The sequence below is a fragment of the Eubalaena glacialis genome, chromosome 15 (genome assembly GCF_028564815.1).
Source record: "Eubalaena glacialis isolate mEubGla1 chromosome 15, mEubGla1.1.hap2.+ XY, whole genome shotgun sequence".
Taxonomy (NCBI): domain Eukaryota; kingdom Metazoa; phylum Chordata; class Mammalia; order Artiodactyla; family Balaenidae; genus Eubalaena; species Eubalaena glacialis.
In genome coordinates, this window is record NC_083730.1 from 74,922,598 (window position 1) to 74,948,858 (window position 26,261).

Below are 26,261 nucleotides of genomic sequence, written 5' to 3' on the forward strand. Positions count from 1 at the left end.
TTCTGGGGGAGGGATGGACTGCGAGTTTGGGGTTAGTAGATGCAAATTATATCATATAGAATAGGTGGACAACCAGGTCCTACTGTGTAATACAGGGAACTATATTCAATGTCCTGGGATAAACCATAATGGAAAAGAATACAAAAAAGACTGTATATATATGTATAACTGAGTCACTTTCCTGTACAGCAGAAATTAACACAACATTGTAAATCAACTATACTTCCGTAAGAATTAATTAATTAATTAAAGCAACTTCTGTCTATGGCCTGCAATTAAAGTTTTTCCTTAAAGCAGATACACAAAGTTTCCTTTTAAAAGACATTTATCTGAGTAAAAAGTGAGTCAAATTTAAAAAAAGGCTAAGAAAATAATAGTATAGAAAATAATTTTAAAAGGCTAAGAAAATAATAATAACAGGATAACACACAAGTCAGGAAAGTGATGCTCAGTTTTGCAAATGTTGCTCAAGATGGAAGAGTTCTCTGTCCTCCAAGTTAAAACCCAAAACAGGGCGCAGAGGAGGGGGACCCGAGAATCAACAAACAGCTCTTACCATATAAACCACAGCAGCAAGGTTGTCCATCTAAAATGGGGTGTGAAGAGATCCCTCATTTTGCCTCGGTCTTCCTGTTTCAAGACAAAGAATACCATTTACTCTCCTCCCCTGCGGATGTGTGGGCACCGGTTGGTAGCCTGAGACCAGTGGATACCTGAGGCTGGGAGGGAGGTTTCTGGTAGGCTGGACACTCACGTTCCGAGAACCTGGGACTCAGATCCACAGCACTCAGCCCCCCAGCCCAGGGAGGCCTCCAGCCAGGACTCAGCAACGTCCAGAGGTGGAGACATTCCACACCCCACCCCAACCTGGAATCCTGGAGCCGGGAAGCAGGCCTCTCGGGCGATCCCATGGACCAGGGAGCAAACAACCAGTCCAAGATGCCTCCCGCCATTTCACACCCTCCCCACCCAAAGCCAGCTCTAGGTCAAGGTGACAAAAATTTATGTGCTGAAAATCAATTCACCAAAAGCCAACTTGCCAAAAGACCAATTAGCTAAATGACTCACTTGCCAATTTTATATAATTTACTAATTTATCAAATCTTTGCTTTACAATGTTCTATTTTAAAACATATATTCTGGGGGGGGGAGGGATAAATCCGGAGATTGGGATTGACATATACACACTACTATATATAAAATAGATAACTAATAAGGACCTACTATATAGCACAGGGAACTCTACTCAATATTTTGTAATGGCCTATATGGGAAAAGAATCTAAATAATAGTGTATATATGTATATGTATAACTGATTCAGTTTGCTGTACACCTGAAACTAACACAACATTGTAAATCCATTATACTCCAATAAAAATTTTTTTAAAAAGCATCAACAAGAAAAATAATTTAAAAAATATATTCTATGACTGGGATTATCTTCTTAGATTTATTTAATGAACATATTATTCTTAGCAGTTTGAGAAGTGCTCACTTATTTAAACATGCTAAAAGTTTTTTTAAAAAAGATTATGGGGGCTTCCCCGGTGGCGCAGTGGTTGAGAATCTGCCTGCCGATGCAGGGCACACGGGTTCGAGCCCTGGTCTGGGAAGATCCACATGCCGCGGAGCAACTGGGCCCGTGAGCCACAACTACTGAGCCTGCGCGTCTGGAGCCTGTGCTCCGCAACGGGAGGAGCCGCGATAGTGAGAGGCCCGCGCACCGCGATGAAGAGTGGCCCCCGCTTGCCGCAACTGGAGAAAGCCCTCGCACAGAAACGAAGACGCAACAATAGCCATAAATAAATAAATAAATAATAATTTAAAAGATTATGGGTTATAGGTGGTTTAATCTACCCATGAATATTGTCTTTGTGAACAAAAATATTTTGTAATATATTCTTGAATAAAAAGACTACTCATTAATATGCTTATTGAATATATTTGAGCATGTTTGTATTTATTGACTATATTTTAGAATAGATTCATTCATTAATATACTTAATGAATTCATTAATATAGTTATTGCAGACTATATTATACGTGTTAATATAAACACAGGAAAAATATATTCATATGTATTGATATATGTATTAGCATATACATAGGAAAAATCTATTCCTATTTACTAAATATATTCAAAAAGAATAATCCTTAAAACACGTTTTTGGTAAACTGATACATTGGCAAGAAAAATTGGCTTTTGGAGAATTGGTCTGCTTTCTGGAAAATCCTTCTCTTCTCTTTTTGGTGATGGGGGATTCACCACCTTCTTGGAGCCTTCCTGGACCTGAGAGAACTCTCTCTCTGGGCCTGGCTGCTCCTGGCTACATCAGCTATGCACCTGCCCCAGTGACCTCCATAAAGCAACAACAACAACAAAAAAAAAACAGGCCTCGCTGCTGGGTACCCTGGAACACAGAGAGGCCCCTGCGGCAGCAGCTCCTTTCCAAAGAGAAGCCCACAACTGGAGCATCCAGGCTTGCCACTGTCACTTTGCAACACACATTTGAAATCACTGTATGCTTTCTCCATCCAGAGCATCTTCCCACAGGAGGGACGGGGGAGAATGCAGTCCCTCCCCAAAGGCAACTAAATGAGCCTCCTGCACCCCAGACTCTCTGGGATGCCCCCTACCCCAACCCTGTGCTTCCCAAAGCAGATTTGGGGTATGTCTCCTGGTTTCTATGTTGTCAGACCCTGCCTAGCACTTCCTCTCAATCTGGTGAAATTCCATTCAGTTCTTTTTGCCTAATATAGAAACAATCAGAAAAATGATATTATTTTAAAAAAAATAGGGCTTCCCTGGTGGCGCAGTGGTTAAGAATCCGCCTGCCAATGCAGGAGACATGGGTTCAAGTTCCCTGGTCTGGGAAGATCCCACATGCCGCGGAGCAACTAAGCCCGTGCGCCACAACTACTGAGCCCGTGTGCCACAACTATGGAAGCCTGCAGACCTAGAGCCTGTGCTCCGCAGCAAGAGAAGCCACCGTAATGAGAAGCCCGCGCATCACAACGAAGAGTAGCCTCCGCTCGCCACAACTAGAGAAAGCCCACTGCAGCAACAAAGACCCAATGCAGCCAAAAATAAATAAATACATAAATTTATAAATAATAATAATAATAATTTCCTTGTAGGGTCTGTTGTTTGCTTAAGGGTATTTGTGATGTTTCTCTAAGCCACATGGCTGATTCTTGAGGGCAGGGACTGCAGCCTTTAATCTGGCTCCCTTCTCCCCACTTGCACCTGCAGTAAGTGCTCATCTATTTGTAGTGTGGTGGATTCCCTGATGGTGTTGCCTGTGGAGCGATGCACCATCCATTAAGGATGTCTACACAGGGGCGGTTTGGTGTCTTGGATCTAAGTCTATCATGGCACTTTCTAATGTGATTTTATTGTCAAGCCTTTGCCGATCAATCACATTTGCTAATCAGACTTCATGGGTGTTGAAAGATGAAACTGAAGCAGGAGTAGTTACGGGACCCATTATGGGACATTATATTACATTTCTTTAATCACTTCTCCAGGTGGTACTTTTAGGACTTGGCAGTGAAAATACACAGACTGAAGTTGCCAAATTCCTTTTGCAGATCCTGCCCACTGCACCCCTCACCCACTCACATACACATGCTCCCAGCACGTGCAGCAACATGCACAGTCAGTCCGCCAGGCACTGACCTGTCTGGAGATGATGAGTTTCCCCAGAGGCATGGGGGCTCCGTTTTCTGTGGCTATCCTCTTTAAGGTGGCGATGGCCTTTTCCTGGTTTCCGGACAGCACATCATACCTTGCACTCTCTGGCAGCCACTATGAGGACAGGAGACCGAGATGTGGCCAGTTAGGGCAGAACAGAATGCTCGGTCACAGCCATACACTCTCATGTGTGTGTGGAGTCCTTAAGGCCGGAGGCTCTGGGGCCAGAAGCCTGGCTTCAAATCCTGGCACTGCCATTGATTATAATGGCTCTGTGACCTTGAGCAATAACTTGACCTCTCTGTGCCTCCATTTCCTCATCCATAAAATGGGGATAATAATAGAACCTCCCTCTTAGGGTTGTTGAGAGGATTAAATGGGATAATCCAGACAAAGTGCTTAGCACAGTGCCCAGAATGGGTTAATATATCTGTTCCTGTTGCCGTTGCTATTACTGTAATTTGGTGCTGCTGAGTTGCAGGTGACAGCTGAATTAAATTAAGACTGCCACCAAAAAAGAAAAAAAGTCCACCACTCTCACCATCATCATCATTATCCCTATCTCTCAAGAAACTACACCTCACCTGTGTTTAGAATCGTCTTGCAAACTCAGTCTAAGAGAAAGAAAGAAATCAGAAAGACCTTTAGGCCTACTAGAGTCCCAACCCCAAGTGACTAGATAGAGATCTCTCCATAAAACAAAGCAACAGCAATCTGTGAAATGAGAGAGTATGAGACTTGGAGTCAGAAGATTTGGTTCAAATGAGTTCTATTGTTTATTTGCTGTGTGTCTTTTGACAAGTCAATCAACCTTTCTGGGCCTCAGTTTCCTCATCAGTAAAATGAGAATATAGCAGAGATTGCTAGCATCCATTAAAATTCATGCTTCCCTTTCCATAGTATAGAGTTGTCCTTGGATATGGCTGCCCAGCCAGAAACTACATTTCCCAGCACCTTTTGCCCCTAGGCATGGCCATGTGACATGCTTTCACCAATGGCACGAGAGCAGAATATTCCTGGCCAAGTTATTTAAGTATACATCTCTACCTGCCCTTCTTCAGTCTACATGTAGAAGATTCCAAAGCCCTAGACAGTGGCAGAGCTACAAGCTGGAAGGAACCCTGGGTCCAGAATCACACCTGTCAAGTAGAAGCACCCATTCTGGACTGTTCTGTGAGTGAGAAATAAACTCCTATTGTGTTAAGTTACTGAATGTGTAGGCTTTATTTGTTACAGCAGCTGGTATCATCCTAACTAATATAGGGGTTCATCATAGTCCTACCTCCTGTGGTTATTGGGAGGAATAAATATGATAATGCATATAAAGAGCCTGGCATAGGGCCTGCTACACTGTTATGCTAAGTAATTATTAATACCTATTGTCATTACCAGTAATTATTATGTTATTTATCATAGATGAGACCTACCTCCCTACAGGCTTATTTTGGGGCCCACTGGCTGTAAAGCATTTCATGGATGTGGTCTTCACATGAAATGATAAACGTGTGGTCTGATCTCGCTGTGTGTGGGGGGTAGTTTATGCAGAGATGAGACGGAGGGATCATTTGAGCCCTTGGACCCAGCCATGCCTGAAGCCAGATATTTAATATTCTATCATATGTCTCTTTCACTCAAGCCAGTTTGAACTGGGTTTTGTCACTTGCAACTTAAGAATCCCAACTATTCCAAATACACTCACCTTAAGTGTAGCTCTTGTAGTGCGGGGACAGGGAGCAAGGTATCCCCCATCCCCTTGATATCTCCCTCAAGAATATCCCAGCAGTGTCTGCCTGGAGGAAACCCAACACCCCATACTGGGCCCACCCCAGGCCCTGTTCCTTTGTCTCATTTCCTGATTAAAAGAAATAATCTTAAAAGTGGCTTTGGTGCCCTCCTCCACACCCTCCCCACCAAAATATAATGAACGGCAGGAGACCAAGTAACAAAGGCTGAGATGTCTTAAAGGATACCTACAAAACACAGAACAGCAAAGAGGAGGAGTGGGACAGCCGAGAGGATGAGCAGCCAACGCCAGCCCAGGCTGGGCATCACAAACACAGCCAGGACAACCTCGAACACTGTCCCGATGGCCCAGAACACCTGGCATGGGAGAATGGGGGTCAGTAATGGGGCAGCATTGGTCAACACAGTGAGCGATTTCAGGATCATTGTAGACAACGTTATCCGTGTGGGTAAGGGGGTCCTTGGGGGTCAGGAAAGTCAGAATGGCCATCACTTTTCCTGTGGCTCATATGGTTGGGCCAGGGCCTCCATGTTGTCTATCTCCTGAGGGTACCATCCACACTGTATGATATTTGCATGGTGCCCACTGGAGTGTGCAATGTGGCAGCTCTGGTTAAGGAGATCAATATGATCAATATTGTGTGAGGCCAGTAGAGTAGTGGACACATTGGTTTTTGTCTACTCACATCCATCTCCCTTGCCCAGTAGTGCCCCGGTATCCTTTATCAGAATTGTCTCTCCCCTGTGGGGCTGAATATCTTCTGTCTGCTTCTCTGAATCACATTCCATCCTTTTCCACCTTGTTCTTTGTATGGACTGCATCCACAGTCCCCCTGTCCTCTGGCTTCACATTGGGTGCAGCCAATGGGGAGCCCCACAGGAGATGGGGAGGAAAGAGGGATTGGGGTGCTTATTCCTCTGGCTTCTTCTCTGCAGGGTGGTCATGGGCTGGCTGCATCCCTTGGCTGAAGGTCACAGCTCCTTTCCAAGAGCCTTTGCCATACAACTCTCTCTTTCTCTCTCTCTCTCTCTCTCTCTGGGCTGCTAATTACTCTCTCCCTTTGCCCCTTCAGGGACCTTATAAATAGTCCCTTTATGAAACCCTCTTCAGCCAAAGCAATCTTGAGGGAAAAAAATGGAGCTGGAGGAATCAGACTCCCTGACTTCAGACTATACTACAAAGCTACAGTCATCAAGACAATATGGTACTGGCACAAAAACAGAAATATAGATCAATGGAACAGGATAGAAAACCCTGAGATAAAGCCACGCACCTATGGTTAACTAATCTATGACAAAGGAGGCAAGGATGTACAATGGAGAAAAGACAGTCTCTTCAATAAGTGGTTCTGGGAAAACTGGACAGCTACATGTAAAAGAATGAAATTAGAACACTCCCTAACACCATAAACAAAAATAAACTCAAAATGGATTAAACACCTAAATGTAAGACTGGACACTATAAAACTCTTAGAGGAAAACATAGGAAGAACACTCTTTGACATAAATCACAGCAAGATCTTTTTTGACCCACCTCCTAGAATAATGGAAATAAAAACAAAAATAAACAAATGGGACCTCATGAAACTTAAAAGCTTTTGCTTTTAAGCAAAAGCAAACTATAAACCGCAAAGGAACTATAAACAAGATGAAAAGACAACCCTCAGAATGGGAGAAAATATTTGCAAACAAATCAACGGACAAAGGATTAATCTCCAAAATATATAAACAGCTCAATATTAAAAAAACAACCAACCCAATCAAAAAATGGGCAGAAGACCTAAATAGACACTTCTCCAAAGAAGACATACAGATGGCCAAGAGGCACAAGAAAAGCTGCTCAACATCACTAATTGTTAGAGAAATGCAAATCAAAACTACAATGAGGTATCACCTCACACTGGTTAGAATGGGCATCATCAGAAAATGTACAAACAACAAATGCTGGAGAGGGTGTGGAGAAAAGGGAACCCTCTTGACTGTTGGTGGGAATGGAAATTGATACAGCCACTATGGAGAACAATATGGAGGTTCCTTAAAAAACTAAACATAGAACTACCATATGATCCAGCAATCCCACTCCTGGGCATATACCCAGAGGAAACCATAATTCAAAAAGACACATGCACCCCAATGTTCATTGCAGCACTATTGACAATAGCCAGGTCATGGAAGCAACCTAAATGCCCATCGACAGACGAATGGATAAAGAAGATGTGTCACATATATACAATGGAATATTACTCAGCCATAAAGAGGAACAAAATTGGGTCATTTGTAGAAATGAGGATGGACCTAGAGACCGTCATACAGAGTGAAGTAACTCAGAAAGAGAAAAACAAATATCATATATTAACGCATACATGTGAAATCTAGAAAAATGCTACAGATGAACCGGTTTGCAAGGCAGAAATAGAGACAGAGATATAGAGAACAAACGTATGGACACCAAGGGGGGAAAGCGGGGGTGGTGGTGGGGGGATGAATAGGGAGATTGGGATTGACATATTACACACCAACATGTATAAAATAGATAACTAATAAGAACCTGGTGTATAAAAAATAAAATTAAATTAAAAAAAAAAAAAGAAAAGAAACCCTCTTCAAATTATCCTAATGTGAGTATGTTGTTTCCTGCTGCAACCTTGAGTCTACAACTATTGTCCATTCCAAAACATCGTCCTTCATCTTCTCCATCTGGGAGCCCCCAAGAGCCTTCCTAAATCCCCTTTTGCTTAAAGTAACCACAGTCCATTTCAATTGCTGACAACCAGAGGGACAGTCAAAATGGCTAACAATTTATAGCACTGACCAATCAGAGTGGACACCATACAGTATTGGCCAATCAGAATGAACCCTGGTCACACACCTCCCCCAACCCTCACCAGACTTTAGTTGCTGCATCATGGGGAGCTCTAGGGAGTCCTTAGAAAGGACAGGGTGTCAGGCAATGAGGGCCAGTCAGGGTTCAGGATCAGCTGGCAGATGCATTTCAATATTTAAACTGGTTCATCCACACCAGTGTGGACCAGCTGACTACCACCCTGATTGGTCAGGGGTAGACACAGTCAGGATGGTTAAGTTGGGCTGTGGGGTCAGTGTGATCAATACTGTCATGTAATCATGGTGATTAGGGACAGTCGTGACTGTGGACCTCAGTGTCCAGCAGGGACAAATAATACTGCCACTGCATGGAGGAGGGCTGTTGGGCAGCTATGTATTTGCCCTGAGATCTTCCAGATCATGGTTGGAAAATGGGTCACAGGACCCTGGCAGAGGGAAGGCTTGAGAGGGACTGGATGGTCCAAGAGAGTTTTAAGGCAGCCTACTCGCCACAGATGTGGCCATGAATGGTGATCTCACACAAGACACGAGTCAATCTGGTGCAGGGGCAGGAGTTTGGTCCACTCAAGCTACAATGTTCAGCACCAACTTTCAGATAAAAGTCATTTCTAGTTCAGGAAGGACATACTACCTGCCTGCTACCATTTTTTTTCAGGGATGGTAGATTGAATTTCTTGTCAATGGAAGAATTTATCTATATTGCAAAACAACCATGTTGAAATCAACATAAATGATCCATTTAAATCCTTGCATAATGGATCTGTTATATTTTTCTTAAACTCCTTTTCCTTGTCCTATGGCTCAAGACACCTGGGAATCTCCTGCTCAGAGATTGAGTAATATCCAGAATCCCAGACCATCCTCCTTACCTCAATCAGCAAAATACACTTAGCTCTGGCTTTCATGGGAAGGAACTCAGCATAGAGCGTCACCCTGGGAATGCAAAAGACAGAGAGGGCGTTAAGGTCGGGACTGAGTGGGAAGATTGCTATGGTTTTCTGAATTTCTCGGCCAACTTTCCTCCAAGGGTGGTCTGTGGACCACTTAGATCAGGATTTCTGGGGATGATGGCTAAATATGCAGATCCCCAGGGTCCATACCAGACCTTCAGAAACAGACTCTCAGGGGTGGGGTCCTGGCATCAGCATTTTTAACCAACTCCCCCCCGCCACCCCATATGATTCTCAAATTTAGTACCTACTATCATTGAGCATTCCCCAAAACCCAGTAAATGTAGGTGAAAAAAGAGTGGTGGGATGATGGGCAACTTCAATCTAGAACCGTTCCTTAGATTTTCCCTATCACTCAAGTCCTGAATAGTCTTGGAGTAGAGGCCTTTCATATGGCAGGATGCCCCTCATCCCGGGTCCATCTGATGTCTCCTTGTGACTAGACTCAGCCCATGTCTTCTTGGCAAGAACCTCACAGAAATGATGCTGAACTCTTCCCAGTGCCTCACACTGGGGACATGACGTCAAGTAGTCCCATCATTGGTGATATTAACTTTCATGACCAGGTCAAGTTTTCTGATAGATATTTCCATCCTAAAGTTATCAATTTTCCATTTGTGATTAAGAAGTACTTTATGGGGGAACATTCAGAGATTATGTCAATATCCTGCTCCCCACAGAACCTCTACTCACCAGCTTTAGCATTCCATCTTTTGACTATTTCTGCCTGAATCAACCACCACTATGATGACAAGTTGTATTTATTATTTCCATAACTCTGTCTACATTTATTGGTTGACATTATACTGTAAGGAAGAGCTTTCTTTTCTCCTGCCTCATCCATCTATCCATCCATCTATCTATCTACCTACCCACCTATCCATTCATTTCATCAGTATGGACTTGTGGATTCCTGTTTTATTCAATGGGTTGTAATCCATTACTGCCTTTATTATTTTGATGCTCAGACTGTCCCAGATCTGGTCAGTGGATGCCCTTTCAAGCTGATTCCTATGTCTTCTTGACATGTCTCCATCATTCCTTGAGCTCTTTCTTACTTTCTTGTACAAAAAGATGTCCAGGCTCATCTAGTACTTTCTTTGCCCCAACCATGTGGTCAGTCATTTTTCTAAGAAGTCCTGGTTCCTTTTGGCAGAGGATGGTGTTTAGAAACCAAGATCTGAGTGATCAGTGTGCTCATGCTATGGGGGTTTCCATTGCTTCTAGGCCCTTCCAGTGGACACAGCTAAGAGATCTACCATCTGTCTATCTATCTATCTATCTATCTATCTATCTATCTATCTATCTATCTATCATCTATTCATCCATCCTTTCTCTGGGTGTCTCTATTTCTCACTCTCTCTCTCTTCCCACATGCACACCATACATCTATATCTATTTCCATATCTATCTGTGTATATGTATTTTTAAAAACAATGAGTTCATACTGATACTTTCAATACCAGTCCAACACTTTAGGATTCTTTCTAACCTTTAAATTTCCATTTTTGTAATTTTCTTTTCCAACATTGAGAATTCCCTGTCTCATTATCCTCAAAATATTTCTCATCTGCTCAATCAATTCACTTGTTTACTCAATGTAACCAATGTCCCAACCATATTGGCTGCCTCCTCCATCTCCCTCCACATCCTCCTCCCCTCCCTTTCACTTGTTCAGCTAATGGGCACGCTGGGAAGAAAAGGAAACTTCTAAACTACTCCCCATGCTCCCTTCCACTGTGCTAGGAAGATAAGCCCTTCTCTTTCCCCTCATCTCCCACCTAAGCCAGACAACCAAGCTGCTAGATGACCTCATGTTACTTACTCTCTTGGCTCCTCATAAGGGAGGAGGGGTAGAGGGAGGCTTATTTCCATTAACCCTTTTGAGGCAGATGGTGCATCTAGATCTCCTGGGATCTCTTTACTAGATCATGGGGCCCACCTACCAGATGCTGCTTCTAACAGCTCATACCTGCAACCCTCTCTTAGGATTGCTTTTGAGTAATTGGAGTTGCCTCACCCCAGAGATATCTGGGAGTTATGCCCTTTCTCTCCAGGGCAGGCTGAAGACTAGTGTTGGGTACAAAAGGCTCATTCCCTGCCTCAAGGTGGGACAGACCCTATGAGACAATGAATACTCCAGAGCTCCCTATGGGATCAAGCTGAGTCTAGATGTCACCTGAAACCATATTCTTGCTTAATTTCTTCCCTTCACCTTTCTTGCCTCTTTCCCTCTTTTACAGGCTCCTCCGTAGAGCATTCCCTGAATAAATTACCTGTACAAAAATCTCTGCCTCAGTCTGTCTGCTTCTATGAAACCCAACCCATGACACCTTTCCCTGCAAAGCATCTATCTTTTTAAATGTTGGCCTCAGCAATACCATTAAGATTTAGAAATAGTTCTATCACTGGTAAAAGTCTTTCTTAGGGTTATGATAAAAGATGCCTCTGTCCAGAGAAGGGAGAATTCTCAGGAGCCTCAGAGGGATAGCTAGGGCTTTAGTAGTTCAGATATATTCTATGTAGAGAAAAGCATGGAGAAAAAGTCAATGTCATTTAGTCTTACTTCGCAGTGCGTTTTAGTAAATCCTCTCTCTCTGTTTTGGTGTTCTGTCTCTCTCTTTCTCTCTCTCTTTTCTTCATCTCTCTCTGTCTCTCTGTTTGAACCCCTATCTGAGATCATATTCAAGAATTTTGAACCCTATTTTTATTGACTTTATAAATAGTATTTCCATGCCATTTTAAATCCTCTTACACACATATATTCTATCATATTCATGAACCATATTTTCCTTAATAATAGCTACCTTTTATTGAGGCTCTACTATGTGCCCAAACATTCTTCTAGATATTGTACATGAATTATCTCACTCAATAAATGCTGCAAGTCAATGGGGTAGGTAATTATAATTCCCATTGTGTGTGTGTATCTTTAATCCCTATTTTCATCTTTATATCTGTGTCAGATAAGTTGTTATTTGACCAGGATCACGTAGCTAGTAAGTTGGTAGGTAGAAGAGTCAAAATTTTAACCTAGGTCTGTCTATATTATGCAGCCCATCACTCGCTTCCCTATTTGGGTGGTTTCACAATTATAAACAATACTTCAATAAGCATCTTTCGTCTTAAATCTTTGTTTGAATGTGGTTTCCTTAGGGTAGATTCCTGTAAAAGAATTTGAGTCAAAGGGTACACATTTTAAGGCTTTTGATATATATCACCAAAGTGGTTCCTAAAAAAGTTGTTCCAATTTATAGTCCTACAAGTGCCTCTCTCAACAAAAACCATGAGGAATTTCATTCACTCAGCTCTGAGAATGGAGACCAATTGCAGTGGTTGTAAAAGATTACAGTGATTACCATGAATGATTTAGAAATTTTATTCTATTCTCCAAATGGTGTGCTTATATTATTTTAAAAACATCAATACTGATAATAAAATAAGAAGCATGTTTACATTTTCCCCACCAAATTAAAATCAAATTACTAACCATGAAAAAAATGTACAGTAGCATATTCTAAGGGCAAAGCTAATCCTGTCCTTAGATGTCAAGGATTTGTTTTTATAATGAACTTACAACATGTAGTCTTTTTTTCTTTTTTAGGCACAGAATTAGTACATGAACGCATTCGCATTGTAAATAATTTAGCAGTATGCAAGAATACAGAGTGTATGATGAATCTTCCTCTTCCTCCTTACCCGTTTCCATTCCCCTTCCCCAAAGCCATGACTAATAGCAGTTTGCTTTGCAACCTTCCAGCCCCTTTTCTATGTAAATGAATATATAAATTTAAAACTGAATAGACACTTTTCCAAAGAAGACATAACGGATGGCAACAGGTGCATGAAAAGACGTTCAACATCACAAATCATCAGGGAAATGCAAATCAAAACCGCAATGAGCTATCACCTCACACCTGTCAGAATGGCTATCATCAAAAAGACAACAAATAACAAGCGTTGGCAAGGATGTAGGGAAAAGGGAACCTTCGTGCACTGTTGGTGGGAATGTAAATTGGTGCAGCCACTATGGAGAACAGTATGGAGATGCCTCAAAAAATTAAAAATAGAACTACCATATGCCAGCAATTCCACTCCTGGGTATTCATCTGAAGAAAATGAAAACACTAATTCGAAAAGACACATACACCCCTATGTTCATTGCAGCATTATTTACAGTAGCCAAGATGTGGAAGCAACCTAAGTGTCCATCAACAGATAAATGGATAAAGAAGATGTGGCATTTAAATCAATATATATATATACACAATAGAATATCAACCACAAAAAAGAATGAAATCTTGCCATTTGCAACAACATGGATGAACCTAGAGGGTATTATGCTAAGAGAAATAAGTCAGACAGAGAAAGACAAATGCTGTATGATTTCACTCACATGTGGAATCTAAAAACCAAAACAAATGAACAAACATAACAAGACAGAAACAGAGTCACAGATACAGTACAGAGAATAGACAGGTGGTTCCTGGGGCCGTGGGGAGGGGAGGCGAGGAGAGAATTAGGTGAAGGACGGGAAGAGGCACAAACTCGAGCTGCAAAATAAATGAGTCACAAGGATGAAATGTACAGTATGGGGAATATATGCTAGAATTAATTATATAATAATAACAGTAATAATAAATTTAAGCAACATAGTATCTTTCTCTTTTTTTCCCTTCCCTTCCCCTCCCTCCCTCCCTGCCTGCCTCCCTCCCTCCCTCCCTCCCTTCCTTCCTTCCTTCCCTTCTTCTCACACATGCAGCATACTGCCAGGGTTCCACCCATACAAATGCCCTGATTCTTACCACTCCTGGCTATGCCAGTCCAACTTCCAATTGCCAGCACTCGCACCTCTTCCCTGAGTGCTTTCTCTGGTCATTAAAGCTTGCTTTGCCAACCCGTGTGGCAGACCAGAAGTGCCAAGGAATTTAAACTTCCCAGAAGCAGCTCTTAACAAATGACAGTTGCCTCGTCCCTCAAACGGGACAATTTGGAGAATGTGTTGCAGTGTCTCCCAGAGGAAACGCCTTGCTTTTGAATTTCTGTGTCAGGATCTGCTCCTGATAAGACAGTCTGGAAATCTTTCCATAGTAATCTATGTAGAGCTACCAGATTATTTTTTAACAGCCGTGACCCTATTAATTAATACTTAGATTGTTTTCAATTTCTTGTTTTTGCAACCTATGCCACAAGGAACATCTTTTCCTGTAATTGTTGTGCCCCACATTTGGCCATTATTTACAGCAGTTCATGATGAGAAAGAGTAGCTTGAGCTTCATCCAAAGTATGGGGATTATTACAATCACATTGAAGAGTTGAAGAATAAGCAATGAAATTAGCAATGCCAAGAAGCAGCTGATACGGGCGCAAATAAATCCCCACTGCAAATAATCGCATTTACAGCACTTGGCAGTTAGAGATTTGCCATTTGGATCACATGCCTGGGAAGGAAATGACCTGTGATCTCCGTCTGGCATTTCTGCCTGGTCTTTGGGGGAAAGAGCAGCGCCAAGGACAGATCTGTGAGCAAGCTCATTCTAGACACCAATCTGAAGCAACTTCTGAGACAGGTCTCAAGGCAGAACAGGCGGGCAGCTACCTGGGGTATTCATCTTTAAGAGCGGCTAAAACACTCACTCGTAGGATGCCAGGTAGGGCAGGCTTCCATCTCAAAGGTAAGTGGCATTTCTGCTGAAATACACAGCACCCTCTACTGGAAATAATAAACCATCTGCCCTGGTGCCAACCTGTGTCTTGTATATTTTTTGTGAGGCAGTATGTGCAATTAGAGGTGATTATTATTTTTTGGTGCCTATTTGCATTTACTAAAACAAAAGTGTATTGTTTGTAATGATAAAGTTACATTTAACTCTTTTGCTTGGATTAAAGTCTCTTCCTTCTTGTGGGAATGTAAATTGGTACAGCCACTATGGAGAACAGTATGGAGGTTCCTTAAAAAACTAAAAATAGAGGTACCCTATGATCCTGCAATCACACTCCTGGGCATATACCCAGAGAAAACCATAATCCAAAAAGATACATACACTCCAATGTTCATTGTAGCACTATTTACAATAGCCAAGACATGGAAGCAACCTAAATGTCCACCGACAGAGGAATGGATAAAGAAGATGTGGTATATTTATACAATAGAATATTACTCAGTCATAAAAAAGAATGAAACAATGCCATTTACAGCAGCATGGATGGACCTAGAGATTACCATACTAAGTGAAATGAGTCAGACAGAGAAAGACAAATATCATATGATATCGCTTATATGTGGCATCTAAAAAAAAAGGTGCAAATGAACTTATATATGAAACAAAAACAGACTCAGAGACATAGAAAAGAAACTTATGGTTACCAAAGGGGAAGGCAGGTGAGAGGCTTGTGGAGCAGAGGTGAGTCAGCTGTGGCCATACTAGCCTAGCCAGTCCCCATCCAACTCACCAGCAGACAAAAGACACAAGAGTAAAAGCCCTGAAGAGATCAGAAAAAGCAAATGGCCAAACTGCAGTATCATGAGTTAAATAAATTGTTATCATTTTAAGCCATAAGTGTTGGGGTGGTTTGTTACAAAGCAAAAGGTAACTCTACATTCCACTTAAAAACCATCTGACCTTAAGCAAATCCCTCAGGATCTCTGAGCCTCAGTTTTCTCAGCTGTAAAATGGGGATAGTAGGGTTGTCCAATGGACAAGAAGAGGTAGTGTGAAGAGAGAGCTCAGCATGGGCCCCGCACCTGGCAAGCACTCCAATGACATTATTATTATCACCATCACTACTAATGTTATTGTTGTTATCACCAAGGACCAATGTGAACACCTACTTTGAGGGAAGAGAGAAAAGAAAGAAGAAATAAAGGGAGAGGAGGAGTTAGAAAGGCAAAAATTAGGTCAGAGGGATGGGCTCCTTATTAACAATATAATTTCTATATGAATTGGTGGATGTTAGCTAAACTTACTGTGTTAATCATTTGCAAGATATATGTCATTACACTGTACACCTTAAACTTATACAGTGCTGTATGTCAATTCCATCTCAATAAAACTGAAAGAAAAACATTTTTTCAATTAAAAATTTTTAATAATATAATTTGTATTTACACTAAAAATTTGAGCACATTATAAGGACTTCTGATTGTTGAGCTTTTAACAATTATATAGCAAAATCTTATTCACTTGGTTTAGTGAGGTGGCACAACTGGGTAAAGTCCTTCTGAATGAATGGAAACTCTTAGTTACATTTACTTACACAAAAATATCTTCGACTAAATGTTTCCAAATAATGAACTTAGGGGAGCCATTTTTATAACTAGATAAGAGCTTTGCATAATTAAGACATGATTATTTTTATGTAAATAGCTGGCATGAAAGTGCTGGGGAACCAGTGAGTCTCTTGGGGTGGCTAAATATTTCTTCTGTAATTTTTTTTGGGGGGGCCTCGCCACCCAGCATGCGGGCTCTTAGTTCCCCAACCAGGGATCAAACCCGTGCCCCCTGCAATGGAAGTGCTGAGTCTTAACCACTGGACCACCAGGGAAGTCCCTTTTCTGTAATTTTGTTCGTGGTTTTTATTTGCCCTCCTTTTACTAACCGTGTGACCTTACACATGTTACTGCTTTAAAGCCTCAGTTTTCTTACCTGTAAAATGGAGGTAATCATATCTATGTCTTAAGGTTTTGTGGGTTTAAAATGGTCATGTGCCTGGAATGCAGTAATAGCTCAATAAACAGACAGAAGGGCTATAGCAGCATTAAGTAAATGAACAGGTAAATGGGGAGGCATGACATTTGGGGTGTGGGGGAAGGGAGCAGGTAGGCAAGCTCAGAACCCTCACGACATCAGGTAAGGGGTTAAAGGCCCTTCCAACTGCTCTGTGCCCTTAATTTTATTTCCCTGGTGTCCTGTCCTCTCTGCCTGAAGATCTCTTCCCTTTGCAGTTTTAGGGGATGGTTTTTTTTCCTCTCCTCTAGTTATTCTGCCATTGGAATCCCATCTGCTTACAGTCTTCCAGAGGTTCCTCAACATTTCTGTTCTGCTGATAGCACCTTTTTCTTGCTTTCCAGCACTCTTCAAGATTTATTTCTTATACCTTTTATGTAACTTCCAGAAAATGTGGAAGAAGAGGACGTAGAAAAGAGCATTTCTCATGGCACCATCTTGAAAAAGAATCACTGTGGACATTCTGAATCCCTGGCTCCTTTCCCTTTCCTCATATGGAAAGAAAATCCAGGGGGCTGTTTGGAGGCTGGTTCTGTTGCCATCTCCCCAGGCATCCCTGGGAAAGGAATTTAATGTGTACCTCTGTGAGCTCATTCCTTCCAGCATGAGGGGAAAATGGTCCCCTAGTCAATGAATGGCTCATGAATGGGACAGTGGCTATAACTACAGGAATTCATGGAGTCAAGCCAGAAGTGGAGCACATTGGCCACAAGCCCCTGCCAGCCCAGATTAATGGGCTTGGCTTAATGGCCTCTGCTTTAAGCTCCAGTGGTTTTTAAGCTCATCCCAGATCCAGGAGTCCATGTCAAATACCTACTCTGCACAGCCCTGGAGGATCAATAATGAAAAAGGGAGGGAAGGACGGAGTTGAACTGAGAGCCTCTAAGTGGCAGACAGTCTGGATTTGTCCCTGTGTTAAGTCCATGTTCTCACATCTCCTTTCCTCCACATTTGTTGTTTCTATAATTAAACACCGAGTCCATCGTCCATCTCACTGATGCCTGAGCCTCTTACCAAAGCCTTCAGCACACGAGCTGCATGCTGACATTTTTTGAGTGCCTGCTAGCCACTGTCCTGGGCACTTCACATGCGTTGCCATTTAACATTCTAAGTGACCCACGGGGTAAGTATGTTATTATCCCCATTTTAGAGATGAGAAAACTGAGGTGTAGAAAGGCTTAATGACTTGCCTAAGGATGCACAGCTATTATGTGACAGGGCCAGGGTAGCCTGGTTTTGGAGCCCATGATCCAAGCACCCTGCTTCGGTATTAGCATTCTCCTTTGAGATCACTTCTCCCAGCCTCCCCAAACCGTGACACTCCAGAGGCTCAAGAAGTCAATCGCTGAGCTGTTGACCCTTGGAGGGCAGGGGCTACAGTGGTGCATCACCCCAATCTTCACCCACCAGAGCCAATCTTGCCATTTCTGCTGCCAAAAAGCCAGTCTGCCAGCAACAGAGACCAACATGGAGCCCTCCGGATGGAACCATCCCATGTCACTTGGTGGCAAGTTTTTTACATTGGACATCTTCCATTTGGGAAGAAGCAGTGATTCATCTTGACTGGAAATGGCACATATTCTGGGTATTGGTTTGCCTTTCCTGCCCACAGGGTCTCAGGCAGCATTATTATCTGCGGGCTTTCCAAGTATTTGACCCATTGACACAGGATCCCCTAGTGCATGGGACCAAGGGAGCCAATGTATAACAAAGGAGATGCAGCAGTGGGTATATGACCATGGAATCCACTGGTCCTTTCACATAACATGCCACCCTGAAGCTGCTGGCCTGAGTGATGGAGCAGCCTTTTGTAGGTGCCGTGGAGGCGTCAGCTTGGAGATGATACCCTGTGAGGACGGGGCACTATCTTCTAGGACACAATATACCCTTAAATCAATGATTATTACATGGTGCTGTGTAGAAAGAAGACATGGTTCTGGAAATCTAAGAGTCGAAGTAGAAGTGGCCTTCAATGCCATCATTCCCAGTGACCCACTTGGGGGGATCTGTGCTTCCTCCATTCTGCATCTCCTAGGCTCTGTGGGTCTAGAGGTCCTGGTTCCCAGAGAGAATATGCTTCCACCAGGGTACGCAGCAAGAATCCCAATAACTTTAAGCAACAGCTATCACCTAGTAACTCTGGGTTCCTTGTGTCAAGAAAATGAGCGGCCATGAAAGAGAGTCATCATTCTGTCCCAGGAATTGATCCTAAGCATCAGGAGGTGGTAGGATTACTGTTATCTACTTGGGTACCCAGGTGATACACAGGACATCTCTTGGTAATTCCCTGCCCAATCTTGGTGTGAAACGGACAAGCAGCAGCAATGACCTGAGAAGGGCATGGTAACAAGGGACCTCATCTAGATCAGCAGAAGTACTAGCCAAAGGTGAGGAGAATCTAGAATGGGTGGCAGAGGGCAGAGAATAATAGACATCGGTTGTAGTCATGAGGCCAGCAGCCATAGCAGGGACTGTAGGTTGTCTCGCTAGCCATCCTTTTATACGTCTTTTCAGGGAAAAGACCAACCAGAATCTTGGAGGAGCTGTTCCCAGGTGGGGTGAACTTATTATACGATGCAAGCGCATCCAAAGGGTCCAGGGAATGGACTGTAGTGGATGCTGTGATGCATCGCCTGGATTCCCCCTTCAGGGCTGAGGCATACGGTCCCTCTGGAATGACCAGGAGTACTGCCTGCTAAGAGCTCAGAATTGAGGCCCTTGCAGGAAATGCCTTGGCCAAAAATAGCTGACTTCCCCAAGGTCATGTTTGCTCCTTGCAGACAGCCCACATCCAAGGTGGCTGATGTGAGGGTACAAAGGCCCAGCCCCCATGCCTCAATTTGGAACAACCCTAAAGGGCCATCCCAGCTTCCGAACCCCTACAGGATCGGCTGAGGCCCCCATCAGCTGTTACAATCGCATTGCCACTCAGCTTCTCCCTCTGCCCGCCCCCGTTTTTCTCACTCCCTTACAGGTGTTGATCCTGGTCCCCTCTTGCACACAAATCTCTATCTCAGTCTGTTTCCCAGGATGCCAGCCTGTAACAGGGACCGTGCCTGTTTGGCTCACTGCTGTACCCCCAGCACGTAGCACGGGACCACGTCATAGCAGGAGCTCAAGAAATATTGGTTGAATGAATGAATAAACTAGAAAGAAACCACCTGGTCCTTGTGCAAAATTTTCCTCAATTATTGCAGTAGGGTGCCTTACCTCCAACCTGTCCAACCCACCACTGCCAGATTAATACTTTTAAAGTACCTCTCCTGCTCAAGAACTTTCAGTGGCTCCCCACTGTCTATAGACAATCCCTTTGGCCTGACATTCAAGACCTTTAATAAGCTTGCCCTGGTCTGCCTGTCCCATCTCAGTTTTCAATTCTATGTATCTCAGCCTAACAAGCTACCTGAACTGGACCATTAGCCTTCCTCAGACTCAGCTACGGCTTCCTCTTTTCATGAAATTCCCTTCCTATGAGATATCCTACATCTTCCCCAGTCCCCTCTGGGTCTTTCCAAATCCTTTTAATCCTTCATAGCAAGGCAGTAAAATGCAATGGTTAGAGCCCAGGCTCTGGAGTTAGAGCGAGTGGGTTCAGATTCCAACTCTGCCTCCTGTAGCTGTGTCACCTGGGGCAAGCTACTTTACCTCTCTGTGCCTCAGTTTCTTTATCTGTAAAATGGGGTTAATAATAGAATCTACCTCATAGGGAAATTTGGGGGATTAAATGAGACAATCTGGGCAAACTGTTTAGAACAGCACCTGCTCCTTAATAAACACTAAATATTGGCTATTAATCATCATCCTTGAGAGTGGGGTCAACACACTTTTTTTTTTTTTTTTGGCCACACTGCCGCTTTCGGGATCTTAGTTCCCCAACTAGGGATGGAACCCAGGCCCTCAGCAGTGAAAGCGCAGAGTCCTAACCACTGGACCGCCAGAGAATTCCTAAACACACTTTTTCTATGAAGGGCTGAATAGTAAATATGTCAGGTTTGCAGGCCATACAGTCTCTACTGAGACTACTCAACTCTGTTGCTGTAGCATAAAAACAGGCGTAGATAATACATAAATGTATGGTGCGGCTGTGTTCCAATAAAACTTTATTTAGAGACCCAGTCAGCAGGTCAGATTCGGCCCACCTGCCACCACCTGCCAATCTCTGCTTCAGGATTCCCCAGTCTCCCAGGAGACAGTGACTTCTTCCTACAAGTCTGACTACTCTCAGCATCTTAACAACAGCAACAACAAAATAACACATAACTTACAGATAATTAGCCCCATCCCCTGCCTCCTGGTTAGGTTAGAAGAGGGTAAGAGGCAGCATGCAGTGTAGTTAAGGGCACAGATGTTACAGGCGGACAGACTCGGGTTCTTAGTTCCACCTGCAGCCTGTGTGACTTGGGCAAATGATTTTACCGGCTGAGACTCAGTTTTCTCAGCTGTAAAGTGGAGACTGCACTAATTCAACACGCCCCCCCAACATCTTCTGGGGCTGCTGTGCTGTGTCAAAGAGAAACGTCCAATCAATGCTAGCTCTATTATCTTTATTATCATTTCACATCTACGACCTTCCAGCTACCGTGTTGCTTTTGCTGTTGGTAATCATTATAATACTGACAATGACACTATTCTCTGGCTCCATCAGAGCCCCTGGATACCAGAAGCCCTAGTGTATGTACCATCTTTGCATCCCTCTGAGGCCATGAACATAGTTGACTGGCTGCCTGGCTGGGTGGCCAGAGCTGGGTCTTTACTTACGACTGGGGGACCCCTCCGATCCCGAAGCCCACCAGGCCCCGGAGCACCAGAATCCAGCTGTACACGGGCGCGAAAGCACTGAGGATGCCATAGTACAGGGTCCAGAGCACACTGATCTTCAGCCCCTGCGGAGAAGGAAGACACAGGGCTTCTCAGCATCTCCAGGTCACATGTCCCCTGCACATGTTCAAAGTCACCAATAGGGTCATGGTAAAGGGTGATCCACACAGCCAAGGGGATGCCTGGGGTTCTCTGCGTGGGTGGCGCCCACCCTGAGTGGATGTGGGGGAAAACTGTGGGTCATTCTTGGTTGTCCCAATGATTGGCATTTAATAGATACATCCCAGAGATGTTAGATGTCCCACAGCGCGTGAGACCTAATAAAGACTTATCCTGTGTCCTGCACCAGCTCGAATCAAACTTCCCACCCGACCATCATGCAGCTGAAAACTGTTTATGGTTATCGGCACCTAGATCTTCACTCTAGTTTACATATAAACAGGATTTTGGAAGGTGGGTCACGTAATGTTTCAGGAATGCAACTTCTAGGTAAATCAAAGGAGGATACACTTTGTTTTATCCAGAATTTTACAAAATGGTGCATCATTTCAGAAAACCGTGTTGCCAATGGCAACGCTGCATGTGATAGTTGAGTGACTGAGGGAACACTTCAGCATCTGTCTGCATTCATAGGGCTTCTATGTGTATCTATGAATAGATTGATCTGAATCTTATTTCAAAACGTCAGATATAAAGAAAAAGCATCGACAAGATTCCATTAAATCCAAACTTATTTATAATTGGGGCAAATAGTTAACTACTTCCTTTTAGGATCTAGGCAGAGTTGTGTGTGAATATTTGCATATTGAAAGTAAATTTATTAATTACCTCCTTTAAAAATTTTCTCCCTTGTGTCATAGTTAGGGCATTATAACTGACTTCTTTTTTATTATTTTTATTTTTTTATTTAATTTTTTTTGGCTGCGCCGCGAGGCTTGCGGGATCTTAGTTCTCTGACCAAGGATTGAACCCCGGCCTCTGGCAGTGAAAGCATGAAGTCCCAACCACTGGACCGCCAGGGCATTCCCCCACTTAGCTTATTTATTTATTTATTTACGGCACGCAGGCTTCTCTCTAGTTGTGGCGCGTGAGCTTAGTTGCCCCAGCATGTGGGATCTCAGTTCTCTGACCAGGGATCGAACCCACGTCTCCTGCATTGGAAGGCAGATTCTTAACCACTGGACCACCAGGGAAGTCCCTGATTTCTTTTTTAAAACTGTGTAAGTGGCTAGGTTATTTTATCTTTGAAATTATTTCTGGATTATTAGGGGCACTATTAAAATTTTTATAATTTTTTAAAATAAAGGGGACACTGTAGGAAATTCCCTGGTGGTCCAGTGGTTAGGACCCAGTGCTTTCACTGCCATGCCCCGGGTTCGATCCCTGGTCAGGGAACTAAGATCCCGCAAGCTGCATGGTGCAGCCAAAAAAAAAAAAGACATTGTATTTGATGGGGTTGAAAACCACCTAGGAACACAATACTGCAGGACAAACCTGGTACATATTCCTGGAGTTTCAATTACCCTTAAAGACTGAGAAAAAATTAAGGGTGAATGTAATTTAAAATAGAGTTTTTATAACACAATCAACACCAAATGTATTATGGAGTAGAATGCACATTTAACCTGAATTTGAGACCTGCCACATGAGGTCTGAGCAGACCTCCCTCTGCAGCACTCTTCCTAGATCTGTAGGATTGAGTTCGCCCTTCTGCCAGCTCCCCATACCCCCATGCTTCAGGGAGAAAGTGTGAGACATACTAATTTTAGCTTTAAAATGAAAATGAATTAAAAGGGGCTAGAGAGGGAATTTGGAGGTCTACCAGATGATTTCAGGTCTTTTGGAAAACGATTTTAGGTGGAAGAGAGAATGTTTTAAATAACTTTGCATCACCTTGCAAGCACGTGATTTCCTTTTCATTTTAACCTTCACTTGTCTGATCACGCCCAAGAGGAAGTATCCATGTGGTGCTGGTCTGTCTTTTTTTTTTCTAAATTAATTAATTTACTTATTTATTTTTGGCTACATTGGGTGTTCGTTGCTGCCCGCCGGCTTTCTCTAGTTGCGGCGAGCGGGGGCTACTCTTCGCTGTGGTGCACGGGCTTCTCACTGCGGTGGCTTCTCTTGTGCGGAGCATGGGCTCTATTCGCGCGGGCTTCAGCAGTTGTGGCTCATGGGCTTAGTTGTTCTACGGCACGTGGGATCTTCCCGGACCAGAGCTTGAACCCGTGTCCCCTGCATTGGCAGGTGGATTCTTAACCACTGCGCCACCAGGGAAGTCCCTGCTGGTCTGTCTTTAACACCTTTTTAAACATCTGCTAATCTCTCACTTTAACAGAGAGGGCAGTGGGGCAACCATACCAGGTAGAATTTTTTTTTTAATTAATTAATTAATTTATTTATTTTGGGCTGTGTTGGGTCTTCGTTGCTGCGCGCAGGCTTTCTCTAGTTGACGCGAGCAGGGGCTACTCTTCGTTGCGGTGCGCGGGCTTATTGCAGTGGCTTCTCTTGTTGCGGAGCACGGGCCCTAGGCGTGCGGGTTTCAATAGTTGTGGCACAAGGGCTCAGTAGTTGTGGCTCGCGGTCTCTAGAGCGCAGGCTCAGTAGTTGTGGCTCAGGGGCTTAGTTGCTCCGCACCATGTGGGATCTTCCCTGACCAGGGCTTGAACCCGTGTCCCCTGCATTGGCAGGCAGATTCTTAACCACTGCGTCACCAGGGAAGTCCCCCAGCTAGAATTTTATAACATTGTTTTCTTTGTATTTATTTTTGCAGATATTTCCTATTTAGCGCAATTGCTATTGATTTCCCATTTAAGACTATCTATCAAGTTTCCTTTTCAAAAAACATGCATTTAAGGATTTTAAAAAATGTTGATATAAAGAAAGATATTAAGTATATAAGAGAACAGGTGGAGCAGGAATTATTAAAGTCCAGGAAAATCTGGATCTATTGTAATAATAAATAACAATAATAAATAATAAAGCAACCTTTCGGTTCCCCTAAACCCAGGGCTATGATATTGGTACCTGCCACACATATACTTGGTTCCTTTCTTTTGGCTTAAGCTAACTTAATAGGGATTTTCTTCCTTGGAACCCAAAGAGTCTTGAATCAGTAACAAGACATCATTAGCAGCAGAGAAAATAAAAGAACAGAAGGAAAACAGCAGGAGAAGAGGAGAGGGGAGAGAGGAGGGCACCCAGACTGGCACATGGCAGCTAAGCCTCTCTCACGGGGCTGGCAACTGTGCTATCCCAGTGAGGTCACCGGCTGCCCCCATGCCAGGCAGCAAAGGCAAGCAGGCTGATCTGTCCTGTCAGGTCATAGCAGAGTGCAGCTGGCTCTGCATTTGCCCGCCTATGCCAGGGCTTTCCAGCTGCCCAGAAAATGAGGACTCAGCAACCATTTGGAAGTACTGTTATAGCTATTGCAAAGGCCCCGGCACTGCCAGCAAGCCCCATCTAAGCACTGCTTGGGGACTCTGCAGAAATGTCCTTTGGGCTTCTCATTAACTACAGTTGTTGTTCTACCTAACATCTGTTCTGCCTTTTAGATTGTTTCCCCTCCCTCCCTCCCTCCCTCCCTTTCTTCCTTCCATATTTATTAAGCATCCTCTGTATACCAGGCTCTAGAGATAGATGGATAGATATTATACATTCATTAATTTGCTAATTCAGTTATTCATTCAACAATAAGCATGTATTGAGTGACTGCAGTATTCCAGACACTTAGGGATACTGATATATATTATTCATTCATTCAATACACAGGTATCGAACACCTGCTGTGTGCCCAGCACTAGAGGTACTGAAATGTATCATTCATTCATTCACTCATTTGTTCACTATACATGTATTGAGCACCTGTTGTGTGCCTGGCAGTTGAGGTCCTAATATACATTATTCATTCATTCATCCATTCACTCTGCACATATTGACAGCCTACTGTTTGCTAAGCACTTGGCTTTGTCCTGGGCTAGGGCAGGCCACATGACAGCCAGAGTCTCTGACTTCATGGAACTTTCATTTGCATTTCTTAAATCGCAGCCCCATCATTACACTGGATCCTCACAGTGGCCTGTGGAAAGACGTTGTTATTTTCATGTCCACTTTATATATCAGCACATTGAGGGCCGACGGAGTTGAGTGATTTGTTCCGGATCAGCAGAGTCAAAACTGGAGCCAGGATTTCCAATGCCCAAAGCTGTACTTTGAATGAGCCACTCCCCCTCTCCAGGACCTTTGATGGCTCCCCATTACCTCTGGCAGAGAACATACACACATGATGCAGGTGTAATGCAGCGAGGACAGGTGGGCCTGGGTGAATGAAAGAGAACTTGCCCTGCCTTGCCAGCCTCAGCTCCAGCCGAAAGCTAACATCACAGAGTGTGGATCCCAAGCTGCCAGATAACCCAGCTTTCCAAAAACCCACACCTCTTTTTATTTTTATGCAAAAATATGTCATTTTTGAAACGGAGGCAACT

General features: G+C 43.4%; 1 protein-coding gene across 5 annotated transcripts in view; it reads right to left on the reverse strand.

Annotated features, from left to right (window-relative positions):
- Nucleotides 1-26,261, reverse strand: part of SVOP (SV2 related protein) — an 83,575-nt gene that overhangs the window by 25,947 nt on the left and 31,367 nt on the right. For 3 of the 5 annotated variants that reach the window (XR_009697315.1, XR_009697316.1, XM_061169025.1), the window contains exons 6-9: nucleotides 21,718-21,842; nucleotides 9,152-9,215; nucleotides 3,681-3,809; nucleotides 557-630 (exon numbers count right to left, since the gene is read on the reverse strand). Coding sequence is in view for 3 of the 5 variants with exons in the window: in XM_061169025.1 (XP_061025008.1) it covers nucleotides 557-630; nucleotides 3,681-3,809; nucleotides 9,152-9,215; nucleotides 21,718-21,842 (392 nt within the window). In the remaining 2 variants the exon portion in view is untranslated. Of the gene's footprint in view, nucleotides 1-556; nucleotides 631-3,680; nucleotides 3,810-5,669; nucleotides 5,796-9,151; nucleotides 9,216-21,717; nucleotides 21,843-26,261 lie in introns of all 5 variants that reach the window. The other 2 variants (XM_061169027.1, XM_061169026.1) reach the window with 2 other exon arrangements.